The sequence below is a fragment of the Silene latifolia genome, chromosome 10 (assembly GCF_048544455.1).
Source record: "Silene latifolia isolate original U9 population chromosome 10, ASM4854445v1, whole genome shotgun sequence".
Taxonomy (NCBI): domain Eukaryota; kingdom Viridiplantae; phylum Streptophyta; class Magnoliopsida; order Caryophyllales; family Caryophyllaceae; genus Silene; species Silene latifolia.
The window spans coordinates 160,956,881-160,977,004 of NC_133535.1; the positions used below are offsets into that span (position 1 = coordinate 160,956,881).

General features: G+C 41.1%; 2 protein-coding genes across 2 annotated transcripts; both read right to left on the reverse strand.

Annotated features, from left to right (window-relative positions):
* Positions 1–3,147: 3,147 nt before the first annotated feature.
* On the reverse strand, positions 3,148–14,603 carry LOC141608791 (receptor-like protein EIX2). The gene is made up of 2 exons (XM_074428135.1): positions 12,965–14,603; positions 3,148–4,244 (listed from the first exon to the last, which is right to left on the reverse strand). Exons 1-2 carry the CDS (start codon positions 14,601–14,603, stop codon positions 3,148–3,150), a joined length of 2,736 nt encoding a protein of 911 aa, XP_074284236.1.
* Positions 14,604–16,618: 2,015 nt separating this feature from the next.
* On the reverse strand, positions 16,619–20,124 carry LOC141606737 (receptor-like protein EIX2). Its single transcript, XM_074426010.1, has 2 exons — positions 18,391–20,124; positions 16,619–17,976 (listed from the first exon to the last, which is right to left on the reverse strand). The coding sequence occupies exons 1-2, from the start codon at positions 20,045–20,047 to the stop codon at positions 16,850–16,852; spliced, it is 2,784 nt and encodes a 927-aa protein (XP_074282111.1). The 5' UTR covers positions 20,048–20,124; the 3' UTR covers positions 16,619–16,849.

Below are 20,124 nucleotides of genomic sequence, written 5' to 3' on the forward strand. Positions count from 1 at the left end.
AAAACTTTTCCCAACAACCGAGAAATCATCCATGAAAACTTCCATTTCTTGTTCAATGAAATCGGAGAAAATTGACATCATAGCTCTTTGAAAAGTAGACGGAGCATTACATAGTCCAAACGGCATCCTCCTATATGCATAGGTGCCAAAGGGACAAGTAAAGGTGGTCTTTTCTTGGTCGCTTGGATGGATGGGGATTTGGAAAAATCCCGAATAGCCATCCAAGAAGCAAAAATAGTTGTGTTGAGCTAATCTTTCTAGCATTTGATCCATGAACGGTAAGGGAAAGTGATCCTTCCGGGTGGATTTGTTCAACTTCCTATAGTCCACGCACATTCTCCACCCGGTTACCGTCCTTGTAGGAATCAATTCATTCTTGTCATTTCGTACTACCGTCATGCCTCCTTTTTTGGGAACTACATGAACCGGGCTTACCCACCTACTATCCGAAATAGGATAGATAATGCCTGCGTCAAGTAGCTTAAGGACTTCTTTCCTTACAACCTCTTTCATGATGGGATTAAGCCTTCTTTGTGGCTCAATTGAGGATGCATCCTCATTTTCAAGAATAATTTTCTGAGTACACAAAGAGGGACTAATCCCCTTGAGGTCACCAATAGTGTACCCAAGGACACCCTTGAACCTTTTGAGCAAAGAAATGAGTTTTAAGGTTTGGGTGTCATCAAGTGCACTATTGATGATGACGGGAAAAGTGGAATCATCTCCTAAAAATTCATACTTCAAGGAAGAGGGAAGAGGTTTAAGTTCAACCGTAGGAGGAGGCGTGGAACTCTCCTCCTTCTTACCGACTTCCAACACTTCAAATTAGGGAGCTTGTTCATGAATAGGAGCCGAATCCAACATCCACACATATGCAAGAGTCTCAATATCTTTGTCATCGACCTCATACCCACTAACAAGACAAGTCTCCAAAGGATCCATGGAGGAAGCTTTCGGGTCATGTTCCTCCATAGGATTCTCAAGAATGTCAACAATGCAACAAGTGTCACCTAGAGAAGGAGCTTCCATGGACTTGTGGAGTTCAAATTCCACCCTATACTCACCCACTTGCAAAGATAGTTTCCCCGGCAACGGCGCCAAAAACTTGATGGTCTCAACTTAAACCTCGCAAGTGCACGATTTTATCGTTGTACACTTAAAAGGGTCGATCCCACAAGGAGTAGGTGGAGTACTAATCGTTCTAATTCACCGGTTTAGCTAAGTCGATAAATAACAAAGAGGGTAGTAACAATCTAGCGCTAAATTATCAAATTTAAAGACAAATAACAAGATAAGGTAAAAACAAGCTAAAGATAAAGGATAGATCAAATAAAGAGAAGGACTAGAACTCGGTCCGACCATGAACATGAGTAATTCCACATACTAATCGTCTCGGCTAATCAAAAGGGGTAGAAAGGTAAGGGGGAGATGGCTCTAATTCGCCTAGAACCTCCCTTCCGGTCTCGCACTAGGACACTAGTTACTCCGACTAACCCCCTCCCGGTTCGAAAGTCGGTATCCCCAACTCAAAACCCGACAACCCCAAGAACATGCATTTTCCCAAGGAGGTCAAGTGAATGGTCAAGGTCATTAAGCCCTCATCATATTCCGGGTCATCCTACTCCCCCTTCCGGAGGTCGATTTCAAACGCTAGCCTAGAGGCACCCTCCCTCGGTTCTCCCTTCCGGTCTCAACCTTAGTTGGTGACAAGGGTCGGTCCCCAAATATTCGACTACCAACCTAACCAACTTCCGTTGGTGGACAAGGGTCAAAAGCCGACACTACCCGGAAACCAAACCTTAAGCATGGAAATTCCCCTAGACTACCCTAACCAATTTTCCCCACAAATTATCCTTAATGATAATTAGTTAGTGAAATTACCCATATCGGGTCAAACCGAGTCCTAGAAGGAGACTACTCACTAATCATGGTCCTAATTGCAAAATAAACAATAAAGATGGAAACTTTGGTCACAAACATGGTGAGGAGATGAATCTTACTACTAAACATGCAACAAATCAACAATAATTAAGAGAGAAAGAGATTAATTCTAATAACAAGGTTAACTAATCTAAAAGGCACAATATTTAACCAAATAAACTCAAAGATTAAGTCTTTGAGGACAACTATCCAAGGATGAACAAAAGAAAGAGAATCAAAGCAAAGAGGAACAATGAAAAGATGAACAATGATGAAATCAACAACAACAAACAAACAACAACAACAATTTTACCATAAACAATCAAAATAAACTTGAAGGAAGAACAAAATGTAAACAAATGAAAATAAGGAGAGAAATAATACCAATCAAGGAGCAAGAAAGGAATTATGATAGAATAAATAAGTAAAAACTTTCAATCTTCTTCTTACAACCCAAATTCAATCACAAATTAATTGAATTACTAGTCTTAATTAAGGAATGATTAGCAAAGGATTAGCAAAGTTTTAAACTTGAAAGGGAAATATTCTCAGATCTAGGGTTGTGTGTCAAAGGGTTTAAGGAGAGGGGTATTTATAGGCTTGTACAAGATTAAGAAGAAAAGAGGAGGAAAAGAGAGAAAAGCCCAAATCCACTGTTCTTGCGTTTTCTTGCGTGGACCTACTGTGCCGTGGTCCTACCGCAAAACCGTCAAGGATTTAAAATTGTTGGCATCCGTGTTTTGCCGGTGGGCCGGCTGCCGGCCTGCCGGCAAAACACCTTCTTCAGACTTCCTCTTGTTTGTTGATGTGTGAAATGCTTGGTTGGCCGCTGCCTGCTCCTACCGGCAGCGAGGCCAAGCTTGTTTTTCCTCCAATTCTTCTTTTAATTCCACTTGCTTTGTGCTTTACCGGTGGGCGGTTGCCGGCCCGCCGAAAAAGCACCTTCTTCAGACTTTTCTTCAAAATCTTGAGTGATTCTGGGGTGTGTTTTGCCGGTGGCTAGGCCGACTGCCGCGGCTCTTAGGTAAAACACACAGTCTTCATTTCTTCACCTCTTCTTCATGTAAAGGCAATGGGGTGCCTTTCTTGCCCCAATTTCTCCATACTTGGATCGTTTCCTACAAAAGGATACACAAGGTAACAAGTACGGGCATTGGGCACAAATTGCAAGGAAAAACACCCGAAACCGACTCGATACGAGTCGGTATGCATAAAAGAAAGAGGGAATTAGAAGTAAATTAATCGTATATCACTCCTCTTAAACCTGTTCATTCTCACTTTCACCGGAACATAAATTCTATCAGCAAGATCCTCAACAAACCGAAAATAAGCATGTCTCCAAGTTCTCTTTATCACCAGAGATCCGACCACGCCCCAAAATCCGGTAGCAACACCATACATGACGGCTAGGATAAACCATGTCTTTTTATATTTGTTGGTCAAACTTGATGCCAAGTGAAGTTCAGTGTAATCGTTTGGCAAAGGAAATCCGCATAAACCCGAATTGCCCGCATAAATAGATGGGTCAAAAAAAGTTTGGAGTTGGCTACCTGTTGGAATTGGACCATGTAGGTTGTTGTTGGACAAATTCAACTTGCCTAGCCATGATATGGAAGACAAGCTCTCCGGTATAGTCCCTGAAAGATGGTTATTCGAGAGGTCTAATGATTCGAGCTGTTTGAGGTTGCCTATATTTTCTGGAATGTCTCCTGTAAGATGATTAAATGACAAGTTCAATGCAAACAATGTTGACATATTTGTGAGCTCCTCGGGTATTGTGCCGACTAAATAATTGCTCGAAAGGTCGATGACAGACCCTTTAGTTCCGGCGAACACTTCAACTATTATTCCCTTGACAATTTCACTAATTTGTAGAGTGGTATCACCAATGGGTCCTCCACTATTGTCAAATCCAATAGAGCCTAAACAACGAGGTATGTCTCCTGTAAACCGATTCTGTGCGAGTTCTAATATTAAATGCCACCCAAGGTCGCATAGTTGTGAGGGAATAGGCCCATTAAAATGATTTCCTCGCAGACTAAAGATTTCCAATAAAGAAGTCTCTTGTACCTTACCAAATCGTATCTCTCCGGATAGCATGTTGTCACTGAGGTCAAGCACCTCTACGGCGTTTATACCAGTTAAAAAGAATGAAGCATTATTTCCATCAGAGATTTCCCCAGTCAGAAGATTGGAGGACAAATCTATCACTTGAATATCTGATAAACCCAGCCATTTAGGTATTGTCCCGGAAAGCAAGTTGTTGTGAAGGTCCAGCCTCCACAAGTTAGGGTTATAATAATCAACTTCTTGCGGCAAAGATCCTATAAAAAAAGTGATTGTGAGAAAAACGTAGAAACTTAAGTCATGACTCATGAGTAGGTCTCCTGACAAACGGTCTCTCAATAAGTTTATTGAGAGACTATTTTATAATTTTAAGAAAAAGTGGTACTAAAGATAATAATATAGTACAAATCATGATTAAAAATAAAATAGGTACATTTATTATGTAAATAGGTACAAAATTACTATGTCACGATCAACAACAAAAGGGGCACGAAATACGAATAAAAGGGTACGAAAAAATTGTAATACTCCGTATTTATATGTCTTGGGGGTACTCTGTCGAGTAGCCCTTACTCTGTCGAGTAAGGGCAAGTTGCGAAGTTAAATAGTTTCTGACCTGTTGGGCACTCGATCGAGTAGCTGGGGCACTCGATCGAGTAGGGGGGTACTCGATCGAGTACCTTGGGTACTCGATCGAGTGTCCGGTTTTACGGGGGTTTTTTCTCGGGTTTGGTTAATTATGCGATTTAGGTATTTAAGTTTCGTCGTCTTTGTTTTAATTCACTTTTACAAAACCTAAAACCTGTTTAAGAGAGAAAGCAACCTGTTCATCTTCCTAATCGCATTCTTAGCAATTCCCGGAGTTCAGACGGTCAGTTCGTGTCGTAGTTCGTATCGTTGAGTTCCTTGCGTCAAGGGTAAGCTTTTAACATAATTTTTATAATGCTTTGTTAAGATTGGTTAAACCCTAATTTAGGGTTTGGGGGTTTTATGAGTAGTATGTGATGTATAGTCTATATGTGTTACATGATAGGAGGAGGATTCGTAGAAGAGGCGTTTTGATACAGCTGTAGATACCGTCTGCTTGTTGTGCTTTCCAAGTAGGATTTCCTACTCAGTATTAGTCCCATAATGGGATCTTGGTGATGTGTTGTAGTTAGTTGTTTGATATGATGATTGTGATTGTGATTGTGATTGTGGTTGTTCTTGATTGGTTCTCGAGATGCGTTCTCGGCTGAGTGGGGTCACTTGCGGGAGTGACTTCACGCCCTAGTTTCGCCCTTCGTGGAACCCGCCACGGAAGGGGATGTGCACATTAATGGACAGGGTTATCGCTCGATATGATGAGCGGGGCTTAGGTGGGAACGGCTGCGGTCCCCCACGGGCGGTCCAATGGACGGTCGAGATTGAGATGATGGGAATTGGTGGTGTGTGTGTGTGTGTGTGTGTGACAGTTCAGCTGTCTGTTTGTCTTATTGTTGTTATCTATATTGATTGTGTGATTAGTACTGACCCCGGTGTTGTTTTGTAAACCTGCGGTGATCCATTCGGGGATGGTGAACAGATATTGAGCAGGTATTGAGATGAGTACTGGGATAGCTGGGATGCCACGACATGATGATAGGAGTCTTCCGCTGTAGCCTTAGTTTATTTACATTTCAGTTAGAATAGACAGTTTGGAATAATGTATCGTACTTTCAGTTTGGTTTCGAGGATTGTATTTATTCATTAAACTATCTATAATAAACGTTGTTTCTTTATTGTTGTTTGATTATCATACCTCGGGCAACCGAGATGGTAATGTCTTCATACCTGAGGGGTCCTGGTAAGGCACTTGGAGTATGGGGGTGTTACAACTGGTATCAGAGCGACGATCCTGAAACCTGTAACCAATGAACTTAATGAACGTAGGGAGTCAATTAAAATGAACCTGGGGTAAAAGTTGTAGGAGCTAGTGCAAAGGCTTGGGAGACGTCCTAAAGTCGCAGGGGTCGCCCTACAACTTTGAACCGGTCACGTGGGGAAAGTGTTTGTCGAGTCGTATGTGTGTTTGGTTAACTTGTTTACAAATGTGATGGAATGTGTTAATTGTTGGATGTTGAAGTAGAAAGTTGAGCATGTAAAAGAAAATGGTGATATGAGGAAACTTGTCGATGAGATGATAACATGTTGGATGATTTACAATGTGGCAATTAATAATATGTTGAAATGATTTCGCGGATAGTAGAAAAGTTGCGTAGTATGCTTATTATGATATAATGTGGTTTATAAAGTTTGGCATGTTAGCATATGACGTAACATGCGGGTAGCTTTTACGAAGTAGTGATACTTGATCGAGTGAGACTGACTCGATCGGGTGGGTTTTTGGCGATTTTGAGTCCAGAATCGAGTTTTGGGGCACTCGATCGAGTAACTAGGGGTACTCGATCGAGTAGGGGGTCACTCGATCGAGTAGCCTAGATACTCGATCGAGTAGGTAAGAGATCAGAAGGTCTGTTTGGGTTCTGGAGTTTGGGTACTCGATCGAGTACGTGGGGCACTCGATCGAGTAGCCCGTTGCTCGATCGAGTGTGTTTGGGAACTCGATCGAGTGGGTTCTGGGTATCGCGTTTTCGTGTTTTGAGGTTTAGTACGTGTGTTTATGTTTACCCTTTCTTACATATAGTTTCAAGATGCCGCCCAAGAGAACTGCTTTGTATGCGAGAGCTGAGCTTATGACCACGGATGACATCGTTAAGATGTTAGAACACCAGGATGCTCTTACTGAGACCCTGAAGAGAGTGAATGAGGACAAGGGTAAGGATACGGAGAAGGAGGTTGATCATTCAAAAATCAGCCTCTATATTGCGAGGTTTAACCCGAAAGAGTACAAGGGAGTTGGGGAGCCTAATCTGCATGATAGTTGGCTGAGAGAGATGGAGAACATCTTAGACCTGGTTCATTGTTCTGATGAGATGAGAGTGGAGCAGGCTGCGTTCTATCTGAGGGAGGCAGCAGGCAAGTGGTGGGATACAGTGAAAGTGAGTGCTAAGGAGATATATACCAACCAAGGCTTACCTGCTATACCTTGGGAGGAGTTTCGTAGGGCTGTGAGGAAGGAGTTCGTACCGGAGCATGTGAGGAGTAAGTTGAGGGAAGAGTTTGATAAGTTTAAGATGACCGGCGAGATGTCCGTGGCAGCCGAGTACTACGGACGTTTAATGAGAAGTCCAGATATGCTGAGGATATGGGTTTGAGTGAGGAGAACCTGGCATTGAGGTTTGAGAGGGGGTTGACTACCACGATTATGGATAAGTTACCCGTGGGGATCCTTACAGATGTTAAGGAAGCTTATGAGAGAGCTGGGAGAGCGGAGAGGTTGGTGGAGATGGCTCAGGAGAGGTTAGGTGGAGAGAAGAGGAAGTCTGAGAGCGAGGGTGGTGGCCAATCTAACTACAAGAAAGGCAACCACAATCGATCTAAAGGATTTTCTTAAGGTCCAGGTTTAGTCTTTGGAACTTCCTTTGGGCGTGGCCGTGGGAGTGTGAGTAACATTGGGGAGTGACTGCTTTGGCTGTGGTGGTGTAGGCCACAAGAGACATGAGTGCACGGTGCACCGATCTTTTCGAGACTCTGCACAGAGCTTCGCGAGCAACGGACCGGCTGGATCATGGCCAAACCGGGAAGTCGAGTTACCAGTGGAGGCAACCGCAACGGCGGTAATTCTTATCGAAAAACACCAACGAACAACAACAACAATCAAGGGTCGGTGCTAAGCCGACCGCATCAGCCAATCTTGTCCGGGAGGTGGGCGGAAGACCGATGGCAAGTTATTCATGATGGAGAAGAAGGCAGCTGAGGAAGATGCGCATGTTATCACCGGTACATTCCTTGTTAATGGTATTCCTACGTTTGTTTTGTTCGATTCGGGGGCTTCTCAGTCGTTTGTGTCTTCGAGTCATGTTAAACAGTTGGGTTTGGGAGTATATGAGTCTGTCAGTGAGCAAGTTTTCATACCTTCGGGTGAGTCTGTATCGTGTGGGAGGTTGTTTAGAGATGTATCTTTGATAGTTGGGCAAGTTGATTTCCCTGTAGACTTGCTAGAGTTTCCTTTTAACGGTTTTGAGATGATAGTTGGGATGGATTGGTTAGGAAAGTATAAAGCTAAGATAGACTGTCATCAAAAGAAAGTGTCCTTAAGAGGTCCAAAGGGTGTTAGTGTGTCTTATCGTGGGTTTCTAGTCGAACCCAAAGTTAAGTTGATTGCAGCTGTTACCTTGAAGTCTTATCTGAGGAAGGGGTGTCCTTTGATCCTGTGCCATGTGAGAGATGACCGCATAGAGAGTCCGACAGTGGATGAGATACCAGTGGTGGGAGAGTTTGCTGACGTTTTTCCTGATGAGATTCCGGGGTTACCACCGAGGAGGGAGATAGATTTCACCGTTGAGTTGAAGCCAGGGACGGGGCCAATCTCTAAGGCACCGTACCGTATGGGTCCTAAGGAGATGGAGGAGCTTAGGAAGCAGTTGGATGATTTGATAGAGAAGGGATACATTAGACCAAGTGTATCGCCGTGGGGAGCACCAGTTCTTTTCGTGAAGAAGAAAGATGGAACTTTGAGGTTATGCATAGATTACAGGGAGCTGAACCGTGTAACAATAAAGAACAAGTATCCTTTGCCAAGGATAGATGACCTGTTTGATCAGTTGAGTGGTGCAACAGTCTTTTCTAAGATTGATTTGAGGTCGGGGTACCATCCGGTGAAGATTAGAGAGGTGGACATACCAAAGACAGCTTTTACGTCGAGGTATGGCCATTATGAGTATGTGGTGATGCCGTTTGGGTTGTCTAATGCGCCGGCAGTATTTATGGATTTGATGAATAGAATCTTCAGACAGTTCTTGGACCAGTTTGTAGTAGTGTTTATCGATGATATCTTAGTCTACTCTAAGACTAAGGAGGAGCATGAGGAGCATTTGAGGATCGTGTTGCAGACGCTGAGGGAACATGAGTTGTATGCTAAGCTGTCCAAGTGTGAGTTCTGGTTAGAGAAAGTTGCTTTTCTGGGGCATGTGATCTCTAAAGATGGGGTAGTCAGGGATCCGGCGAAGATTGAGGCAGTGACAAAGTGGGAAGCACCAAAGAATGTTGCTGAGGTTAGGAGTTTCTTGGGTTTAGCTGGATACTACAGACGGTTCGTGAAAGATTTCTCCAAGATAGCTAGACCGATGACATAATTGATGAGGAAAGAGAACAGGTTCCGTTGGGATGAGAGTTGTGAGACGGCGTTCCAGACATTAAAGGAGCGTTTGACCACAGCTCCTGTCCTAGCATTGCCTGAAGGGAGCGAGAATTTCGAGGTTTATACAGATGCCTCGAAGAATGGGCTGGGATGTGTGTTGATGCAGAACAGTAAAGTGATTGCCTATGCTTCTAGGCAGTTGAAGCCTTATGAGGAGAACTACCCTACTCATGATCTGGAGTTGGGTGCAGTGGTGTTTGCTCTCAAGATTTGGAGACATTACCTTTATGGAGCAATCTTTAAGGTATTTTCTGATCACAAGAGTCTCAATTACATCTTCACGCAGAAGGAGTTGAACATGAGACAGAGGAGGTGGATGGAGTTGATTGGCGATTACGACATGGAAATTATCTATCATGAAGGGAAGGCCAACGTTGTAGGCGATGCTTTGAGTAGGAAGAGTGTACATTCTCTCGTGCAGCTCTATCTTTGATGAGGCCGAGGATGAGGTAGCGAGCTTTGGGATACATATGATGCGAAAGGAGATGCCATGGGTGATATGACAAGATGCTGACTTGAGTTTTATGATGATATTCGAGGTAAACAGGCTTTAGATCCTAAGATAGTTGAGTGGAGAGAGCGAGTAGAAAAGGGACAGTGTCCCGGTTTTCTATTCATACAGATGGTAGTTTGAGGTTTGATGGTAGGTGGTGTGTTCCTAATGATGAGGAGTTGAAAAAGACAATCATGACAGAGGCGCATTGCACACCATATTCAGTTCATCCAGGTGGAGATAAGCTATACAAGGATTTGAAGAAAACGTTTTGGTGGCCTGGGATGAAGAAAGAGACAATTTGAGTTTGTGTCCCGTTGTTTGACATGCCAGAGAGTTAAAGGGGAACAGAGAAGACCACAAGGTAAGATTCAGTCTTTAGAGGTGCCTGAGTGGAAGTGGGAATCCATTTCCATGGATTTCATTGTGGGTTTGCCTAAGAGTCAACAAGGTAACAACATGATTTGGGTGATAGTGGATCACTTGACCAAGTCAGCTCACTTTGTTCCAATGAAAGATACATGGACTAAGGCACAATTGGCTATGGCCTATCGAAAGAACGTGCTTAAGTTACATGGAGTCCCTAAGGACATAGTGTCTGACAGAGATGCGAGGTTTATATCGAGGTTTTGGAAAGAGTTGCAGGAATCGTTGGGTACAACCTTGAAGATGAGTACGATTTCATCCTGCGACGATGGGCGCACCGAGAGAACAATCAAGACTCTGGAGGATATGTTGAGAGCTTGTGTGATGGATTTTGGTGGTAGCTGGGAGCAGAGGTTGGACTTGATAGAATTTTCTTACAACAACAGTTTATCACACCATCGGTATGGCACCGTTTGAGGCTTTGTATGGGAGGAGATGTAGGAGTCCAATCTGTTGGGACGATAGTCTTTGAGGCAAAGGGTTTTAGGACCAGAGATGGTGCATGAGATGGTGGAACAGTTTAAGATGATCGGGAACGGATGAGAGCAGGCTCGGGATCGACAAAAGAGTTATGCGGATCTACATCGCCGGGATATAGAGTTTCAGTCGGGGATAAGGTTCTTCTGAAAGTGTCTCCTATGCGCGGAGTGATGAGATTTGGGAAGAAAGGCAAGCTAAGTCAGAAGTTTATAGGGCCGTATGAGATCTTAGAGCGAGTTGGAGAGGTTGCTTATCGTCTGGCTTTACCTGCTGCGTTAGAGAGAGTGCATAATGTGTTTCATGTATCGCAGCTGCGGAAGTATGTGAGTGACCCGTCACATGTGTTAGAGGCAGAGAGCTTAGAGCTAGATGAGTCCTTATCATATCTTGAGGTACCTAAGCAGATTCTTGACCGAAAGGTTAGAAAGACTAGGAGTGGTGAGACAGTTTTGCTTAAGATCCTTTGGTCTAACCACGAGACTGAGGAAGCTACATGGGAGGCAGAGGATATCATGAAAGAGCGTTACCCTTTCCTTTTTTATCAGGTATGTATGGTTACGGGGACGTAACCTTGTTTCTTTTAGGGGGGTAGGAGATGATCGCGAGCAGTTTTTAAGAGTTTTATACCCCTTTTATATGTTATGTCGGTATCTTTGTCGGGATGAGTTGGGTTAGTATCATGTTTTACGTTGTATTTTGTTTGGCTTTTGAGTCGGGATGGTTGAGGGAGTACCTTTGTTTAGTAGTGGTTTGAACTTCGGGGACGAAGTTCTTTTTAAGGAGGGAAGACTGTAATACTCCGTATTTATATGTCTTGGGGGTACTCTGTCGAGTAGCCCTTACTCTGTCGAGTAAGGGCAAGTTGCGAAGTTAAATAGTTTCTGACCTGTTGGGCACTCGATCGAGTAGCTGGGGCACTCGATCGAGTAGGGGGGTACTCGATCGAGTACCTTGGGTACTCGATCGAGTGTCCGGTTTTACGGGGGTTTTTTCTCGGGTTTGGTTAATTATGCGATTTAGGTATTTAAGTTTCGTCGTCTTTGTTTTAATTCACTTTTACAAAACCTAAAACCTGTTTAAGAGAGAAAGCAACCTGTTCATCTTCCTAATCGCATTCTTAGCAATTCCCGGAGTTCAGACGGTCAGTTCGTGTCGTAGTTCGTATCGTTGAGTTCCTTGCGTCAAGGGTAAGCTTTTAACATAATTTTTATAATGCTTTGTTAAGATTGGTTAAACCCTAATTTAGGGTTTGGGGGTTTTATGAGTAGTATGTGATGTATAGTCTATATGTGTTACATGATAGGAGGAGGATTCGTAGAAGAGGCGTTTTGATACAGCTGTAGATACCGTCTGCTTGTTGTGCTTTCCAAGTAGGATTTCCTACTCAGTATTAGTCCCATAATGGGATCTTGGTGATGTGCTGTAGTTAGTTGTTTGATATGATGATTGTGATTGTGATTGTGATTGTGGTTGTTCTTGATTGGTTCTCGAGATGCGTTCTCGGCTGAGTGGGGTCACTTGCGGGAGTGACTTCACGCCCTAGTTTCGCCCTTCGTGGAACCCGCCACGGAAGGGGATGTGCACATTAATGGACAGAGTTATCGCTCGATATGATGAGCGGGGCTTAGGTGGGAACGGCTGCGGTCCCCCACTGGCAGGGCTGGTCCAGTGGACAGTCAGGATTGAGATGATGGGAATTGGTGGTGTGTGTGTGTGTGACAGTTCAGCTGTCTGTTTGTCTTATTGTTGTTATCTATATTGATTGTGTGATTAGTACTGACCCCGGTGTTGTTTTGTAAACTGCGGTGATCCATTCGGGGATGGTGAGCAGATATTGAGCAGGTATTGAGATGAGTACTGGGATAGCTGGGATGCCACGACATGATGATAGGAGTCTTCCGCTGTAGCCTTAGTTTATTTACATTTCAGTTAGAATAGACAGTTTGGAATAATGTATCGTACTTTCAGTTTGGTTTCGAGGATTGTATTTATTCATTAAACTATCTATAATAAACGTTGTTTCTTTATTGTTGTTTGATTATCATACCTCGGGCAACCGAGATGGTAATGTCTTCATACCTGAGTGGTCCTGGTAAGGCACTTGGAGTATGGGGGTGTTACAAAAATAGTCTCTCAAGAACTTATTGAAAGACCGTCTCTCCCAAGTTTTAGTGATCGGGCAAGTTAGTTTTTTGGCAATCATTTATATCTGTGAGAAAAGTTGAAAATGGTTTTATGTATGGCAAGTTGGCAAACATAATGTAACAGTTTAAAGAAAAAGCTGGGCATTATTGAACCTGTAAGTCGATTGCCAGAAAGACGTAATTCCCCAAAAGAGCTCGAGTTCCATAGCCATGCTGGCAATTCTCCTGAGATGCCAGTATAGGAAAGATCCAACCGCATGAGCTGAGTTTGATTCCTTAACCATTGAGGAAACATAATGTTTATCACACAAGAATGAACATTAAAAACATGAAGTTGAAAGGGAGGTCGCCAGTTGAAACTCGAGTCGAGATTGAGATTAAGATTATTGAAATTCATATCCAAATACGACAACTTTGAGAGGTTACCAATGCCGATGACAGTACCGTGAATAGAGTTTGATGAGATGTCTAGGTGCTCTATCACGGCTAAATTTCTTATAAAATTTGGAATCATTCCGCTCAACTTATTTTTCGACAGATCCAAATACTTCAAAGCTGACAATTTCACAAAAGATGCAGGAACCCGACCTTTGAACCCATTGTAGGAAAGATCAAGGTAATTCAAGTTTGTGAGTTGTCCTAAAAAAGACGGTAGACTGCCATTCATCTTATTATGATGTAGATCAAGGTATTCTAAGTCAAAAGCACCACACCCGGATGAACTCATAGAAGGCTCTAGGATATCTCCTTGGGAAATATTATTGTTGGACAAATCCAAATGCTTGAAGTTGCAAGAATTTCCCATTATTCCCATAGTCCCACCTTCCACATAACTAAAGCCATTTTTCCTCAAATCGAGAACATCGAGCCGCCTCATGGCTCTAAGCCAGAGGGGAACCGACCCATTAAAATTATTTGCAGCCAGATATAGGGACCGAAGGGAAACCATATTTTTAAGAAGAGATGGAAGTGGACCTTCAAAGGCATTCGACGAAAGATCAAGATGTTGAAGAGTGGAAAAATGTGCATTAGAAGTATTCGAGAATAAAGCCTCAGATAAGTGTGAGTTATATAAATCACAATTAGACAGGCTAAGTGCTGAAAAAGAAGGAAGCGCCATGAGCACTTTAAAAGTATCATGTGCTCGGGATAGGTTACAGCTGCTCATGTCAAGAGACTGCATTTTTAAAAGACCAGATGCCCATCCTAAACTTTCACCATATAAGCCGCTCATCTTCATGCCTATTTGACCAGAAACATGAAGATCAAGGTGAACTAAATTTGTGAGGTTGCCAAGTTGAGGGGGAAGGGGGCCAGAAAAGCCAGCAAAAGAGAGATTCAGATACCTTAAATGCCTGAAAGATCCTATAAATTCTGGAATGTGACTCCTAGAAAAGTCATTCCCGCTTAAGTCCAAGTGAGTTAGGAGCTTTAGTTCGAGCAAAGACGAACTTACTTCAGAAGATACCATGGAAACTTGAGGATCAGGCAAAGAAATAAAATCATGGTAATAGTAATTTGGAGACGGACTCCGAAGATTCAACTTGACGACATTGTGAGTGACATTGTCACAGATAATTCCATGCCATTGACAACAATCTTCACCAACCCATGAAGAAAGGCGGTTCATAGGATCTTGGGTAAAGCTCTGTTTGAACTTTAATAAAGCATCTAATTCATGTTTTTTGCATCTTATGAAGCTCAAGGATTCATGTTCTTCGCCATGTTCGCATAGTGATAAATGGAACACATGCAAAAGAACAATGACAAAGAGAAAGAAGGATCTTCCCATCATAGTAAGAACAAATCAATTTGAATTTTTGTTTTGTTTTTGTGACTTAGTTCTTCAAAATTCTAGTGGAGTTTAGTGCTTTATAATGTGAGAAAAGATGATGAGTCTTTTGTCTTTCCTAAACCCCTTCTTACGTTGCAATGTAACAAGGCCAAATATAAAATGCATTTCAACACAAATGTTCAACAATTTCGGGTATCCACGTGGTGGTGGACACTTACGAGGGTTACAAACTATTATCCATAAATTTAACGATATCCATATCCTATCTAAAATTTTAAAGAGACAATTAACAATTACTCCCTATTAGATATCAGTTTTGTAAAATAAAACCCTTTTATAATTTTTTTTAAATTAATTCCTCAAAATGCACTTTTATCAAAAATTGTTTCAAACTCCAACTTAAGTCACTTATGCCTTCTGTTTTATGAACTTATTACGTTTGTGACTTAACTAACTTATACTTTGAAAAGTATTACAATGGATAATAAGTTCAAAAACAAACGGAATAAGTCACTTAAATTGGAGGTTTGAAACAATTTTTGATAAAGGTGCATTTTGAGGGAGTAAATTAAAAAAAAAAGTTATAAATGACACTTATTTAAAACTGATATTTAAAAGGGAGTAATTGTTAACTTTTTAAACTACTCGACTAAAAGTAAAACCATCATCAATTCCTCTTCCTTTATAATTTTTTCTCCATTTTTCATTTCCTGGAAATATACCAAGGCATATAAAATAAGTAAAGAACTCCCCACTAAAACTCCCTTTCCCCTTCTTTCTCTTTACCTACCACCCACGGACCCACCAAACACCACAGCCACTATGGACCCACCCCCTTCTTCCACCCATTCACGCGCTGCCGACGTCGAGGACCATCCATATAAAATAAATACTAACAAGTCAAGGTCTTGTGTTTTCCTATACACCTTTGTAAAGGCACTCACAAGAGCCAGAGAAAATTTCACAAAGGGAAAAGAGTTCTCCTTGTAAAACCAACTGATTATTTACCTGATGAAATTTGAACAGTACATGTGCATCGCAATGTAACATCAAGTTTGAAGTGCAGATAATTGATTTATAACATTATGCATCAATTTCAAGTGTTGTAAAAATCGATGCTGAGTAATACTCTGTTTTAAAATGATTTGCTAGTGATAAGAGGATCTCCAACAAATACGATGCATTGCAATTTCTGTATTATTCCGCATGAAGCAAAATTGCTGAACGGAAAATAAGCCAAGTTTCAAATTATTTATCACCAACTATGGTTAATGGGATGGTCTGACATGTAAAATCATCTTCTATAAAGTTTTGTAGAATTGGATATGTATCAAACAGTAACATTATTTATGCATCGCTATTTATAACTAAATGGAAGAGTAGTAACTGCTTTAAAAAATTCAACTCATACGAATTGAATTTATGATTCACGCTAAATTGGTTTATAATGTTAAAAACATTATCCTCTAATATTTCATTAGTCCAGTGCAGACGAGTGGATTCATAATTATTCTACGAAACTCGTACAATATGATATTATCCAAAAGTTAATCGTTAGAAGGGAGCAATAAAAATGGAACGGGGGGAGTCGTATGCATGAATATTGAGCAAATTACCTGTGATGAAGCAGGGAAAAAGCGTACATTATAGGGAAGCTGCAGCCTTCATCGTCGAAAATTAGCTGCTTCCAGCAAACAGCTTAGCAAATGCAACCTCTATAAAATGCAACCAAAAGTCCAGAAGTAACTTCATCTGAAGAGAGACCACTCACAAGCATTTCTTCATACAATCCGCAAGACCACTTTCAGTTGCAAATGCAACTAAATTCATTCTCAAACATTCAGTTCTTTGATGATTTCAGTGAAGTGGGTAATTGGGAAATTGCATCTTTTGTATGATGAAAAGTGTAGATTGATTATAAACAGGAGATTGTAAAATGGGGTTTTGGTAAATCAAGGGTTTTGTGTGTTGGATAAGATCATCACCTTTGTCACTACATCGTCTCAAACCAATACTAAAATGCAGTATAATATATAACAAGAAGTCCGTATATTACATAGTAAAATTGAAAACAATACTAAAATACATATTACAACAGCATGAAGTCCGTATATTACATAGTAAACAGAGTTCAAGTCACATAATGCAGTATAAGAGAAGGAATATAATACAATTCACTATTCATTAACAGATCAATTATGCATCAGCGTTCTCTTGTGTATCTCAATTCATACCAACTACTTTTAGGAATTCTCGTCAAACCTTCTCTTGAACCTGTTAACTCTCACTTTGATTGGTACATAAATTCTATCAGCAAGGTTCTCGACATACCGAAAGTAAGATTCTCTCCAACTCCTCTTTATCACCAAAGTTCCAACCACGCCCCAAAATCCGGTAGCAACACCTGACATTACGGCTAGGATGAACCACATCTTATCATATTTATCTTCTTTCTCAACATTATCTTTTCCGGCAGCATGCCTTGTTGGCGAGTCAACTTCAGTGCAATTGTTCAAGGGAAACCCGCATAAACCAGAATTGTTCGCATAGATAGATGGGTCGTCAAGAGTTTGGAGTTGTCTACCTGTCGGAATTCGGCCATGTAGGTGGTTGTTGGACAAATTCAACTTGCTTAGCCATGATATGGAAGACAAGCTATCTGGTATAGTCCCTGAAAGATGGTTATTCGACAAGTCCAAAGATTCGACCGTCTTCATGTTGCCTATATTTTCTGGGATGTGTCCTGTAAGATGATTATACGACAAGTTCAACGCAAACAAAGCGGATATGTTTGTGAGCTCCTCGGGTATTGAACCGACTAAATAATTGCTGGAAAGGTCGATGATGGAACCCCCGTCTGTTCCAGTGGACACTTCCACTATTCCTTTGACAATTTCTTCAATTTGTAGGCGTGTATCACTAATAAAAATTTTACTATTGCTAAAACCAATGGAGCCTAAACATCGAGGTATGTGCCCTGTCAAACCATTCTGAGCAAGTTCCAATACTAGAAGAGACCCAAAATCGCAGATCTGTGAGGGAATGGGCCCATTAAAATGATTACGTCGTAGACTGAGGATTCCCAAATGAGTATCCAGTTGAACCTTTCCAAATTGTATCTCTCCTGACAACATGTTGTCACTGAGGTCAAGCACCGTTAAGGAGTTTCTAATATTAAAAAGTGATGAAGCATTATTTCCGTCAAAAATCGCCCCTGTTAGCTGATTGGAAGATAAATCAATCACTGCAACATCTTCTAAATTGCCCAGCCATTTAGGTATTGTCCCCGTAAGAAGGTTGTTGTGAAGGTCCAGCCACTTGAAGCTACAACCATAAAGCCCATCACAAGCTACATGTTGCGGCAAGGATCCTATAAGATAAGTTAGTATGAGAAATTTGTTGAAAAATCCTCCTAGGTTTCAAGGATAATACTCCCTCCGCACATTTGTTTTCATCCCATTTTATTTCTCTAATATATGTTTGGAGTATTTTATTGAAATTGGGTAAAAATAACTGTGTGGAGGGAGCAATAAATAGTGGCATCGGTCACGAATAGCATTTCGTTTTTTTATATTGATTTAGTTTTGGGCTTTGTCTTTATTGTTCTTGTATGAGCTAAGTATCTAGCAATTATAGACCAGATCGGTTATATAAGACAATTTTTATATATCAGAAATCATTGGTGCGGAAATTGAAAAATCTGTTAGGCATTTACATAATGGTCGTTACTTTGTGTAAATACCGATTTTAATATCATGGATTAAAGAAAAACTTGACATTAAACCTGTTAGTTGATTGCCAGAAAGATGTAATTCTTGAATAGAGCTCAAGTTCCATAGCCATCCGGGCAATTCTCCAGAGATGTTGGTATAGGAAAGATCCAAGTATACAATTTGCGTTTGATTCCTTAAAAATTGAGGAAACACCGTGTTTATCACACATGAATGAACATTAAAAGTTTGAAGTTGAAAGGGAGATCGCCAGTTGAAACTCGAGTCAAGATTAAGATTAAGATGGTTGTAATTCATATCCAAATACGACAATTTAGAGAGGTTACCAATGCCCAAAACGGTACCTTGGAGGGAGTTTGATGAAATATCTATATGCTCTATCTCGTTTAATTGTCCAATAAAATCATCCGGAATCAATCCCCTCAACTGATTGCATGACAAATCCAAATATTTCAATGCTGACAAATTGACAAAAGATGCTGGAACTTGACCTTTGAGCTCATTGTTTGAAAGATCGAGGTAATATAAGTTTGTGAGTTGTCCCAATGAAGACGGCAAACTAATATTCATATTAGGCGGTTCAATGTATTCGAACGAATAATCATATGATAGAGCAAGGTATTCTAAGTCAAAAGCACCACAACTAGATAAACTCATAGAAGGCTCTATGATATCTCCTTGGTTAATTAAAGTATAGGACAAATCCAAGTATTTGAAGTTGCAAGGATTTCCCATAATCCCTATAATCCCACCTTCCACATGACTAAACTGATTGTAACCCAAATCAAGAACTTCGAGATGCCTCAAGGTTCTAAGCCAGAGTGGAACTGATCCATTAAAGTTACTGTAACTGAGAGAGAGAGATTGAAGAGAAACCATATTTTTAAAAACAAGTGGAAGTGGACCTTCAAAGTGATTGTCCTCAAGATCAAGATGTTGAAGAGTGGGGAAAAATGAATTAGAAGTATTCCCTATTAATGCCTTAGATAAATGCGAGTTATCTAATCCACAATTAGATAGGCTAAGCGCTGAAAGATAAGGAAGTGCGCTGAGCACTTTAAAAGTGTCGTGAGCTCGGGAGAGGTTATGGCCGCGCATGTTTAAAGACTGCAATTTTAAAAGACCAGATACCCAACCTAAATCTTCACCATATAAATGACTTTGTTCAACACAGTCATTGTCAACATAAAAATCAAGGTGTACGAGATTTGTGAGGTTGCCAAGTTGAGGAGGAAGGGAGGAAGAAAAGCCAGCTGAAGAGAAATTTAGATACCTTAAATGCCTCAAAGATCCTATGAAATCTGGAACTCGACTTCCAGAAAAGTTATTCCCACTTAAGTCCAAGTGAGTTAGGAGATTGAGTTCGAGCAAAGAAGAACTTACTCTAGAAGATACCATGGAAATGACGGGATTGGGCAGACATGGAAAACCGTTAAAGTTATGTGGCAGCTGACTCCGGAGATTCAACTTGACAACATTATGAGTAACATTGTCGCAGGTGACTCCGTGCCATTGACAACAATCTTCACCAACCCATGAAGAAAGGAGCTTCTTAGGATCTTGGATGAAACTTTGTTTGAACTTCAATAGTGCATCAAGTTCATGCTTTTTGCACCTTATGAAGCCTAATGATTCAAGTTCATTGGCACATACTGAGGATTGGAACATTTGCAAAAGAAGAATGACAAAGAGAAACGAGATTCTTGCCATTATACTAAGTGGAAATCAGATTAAGTTTTCTGTTTTAGTGGAGTTTACTGTCAGTTCTTATTTTTTGGGAAAGGAGT

Coding starts and splice junctions, on each gene's coding strand:
- LOC141608791 (XM_074428135.1), bottom strand. CDS start 14,603: ATGGGAAGATCCTTCTTTCTCTTTGTCATTGTTCTTTTGCATGTGTTC. Junction 4,245..12,964: donor TTCTGGCAATCGACTTACAG/GTTCAATAATGC, acceptor CTTTTTTTATAG/GATCTTTGCCGCAAGAAGTT.
- LOC141606737 (XM_074426010.1), bottom strand. CDS start 20,047: ATGGCAAGAATCTCGTTTCTCTTTGTCATTCTTCTTTTGCAAATGTTC. Junction 17,977..18,390: donor TTCTGGCAATCAACTAACAG/GTTTAATGTCAA, acceptor CTTATCTTATAG/GATCCTTGCCGCAACATGTA.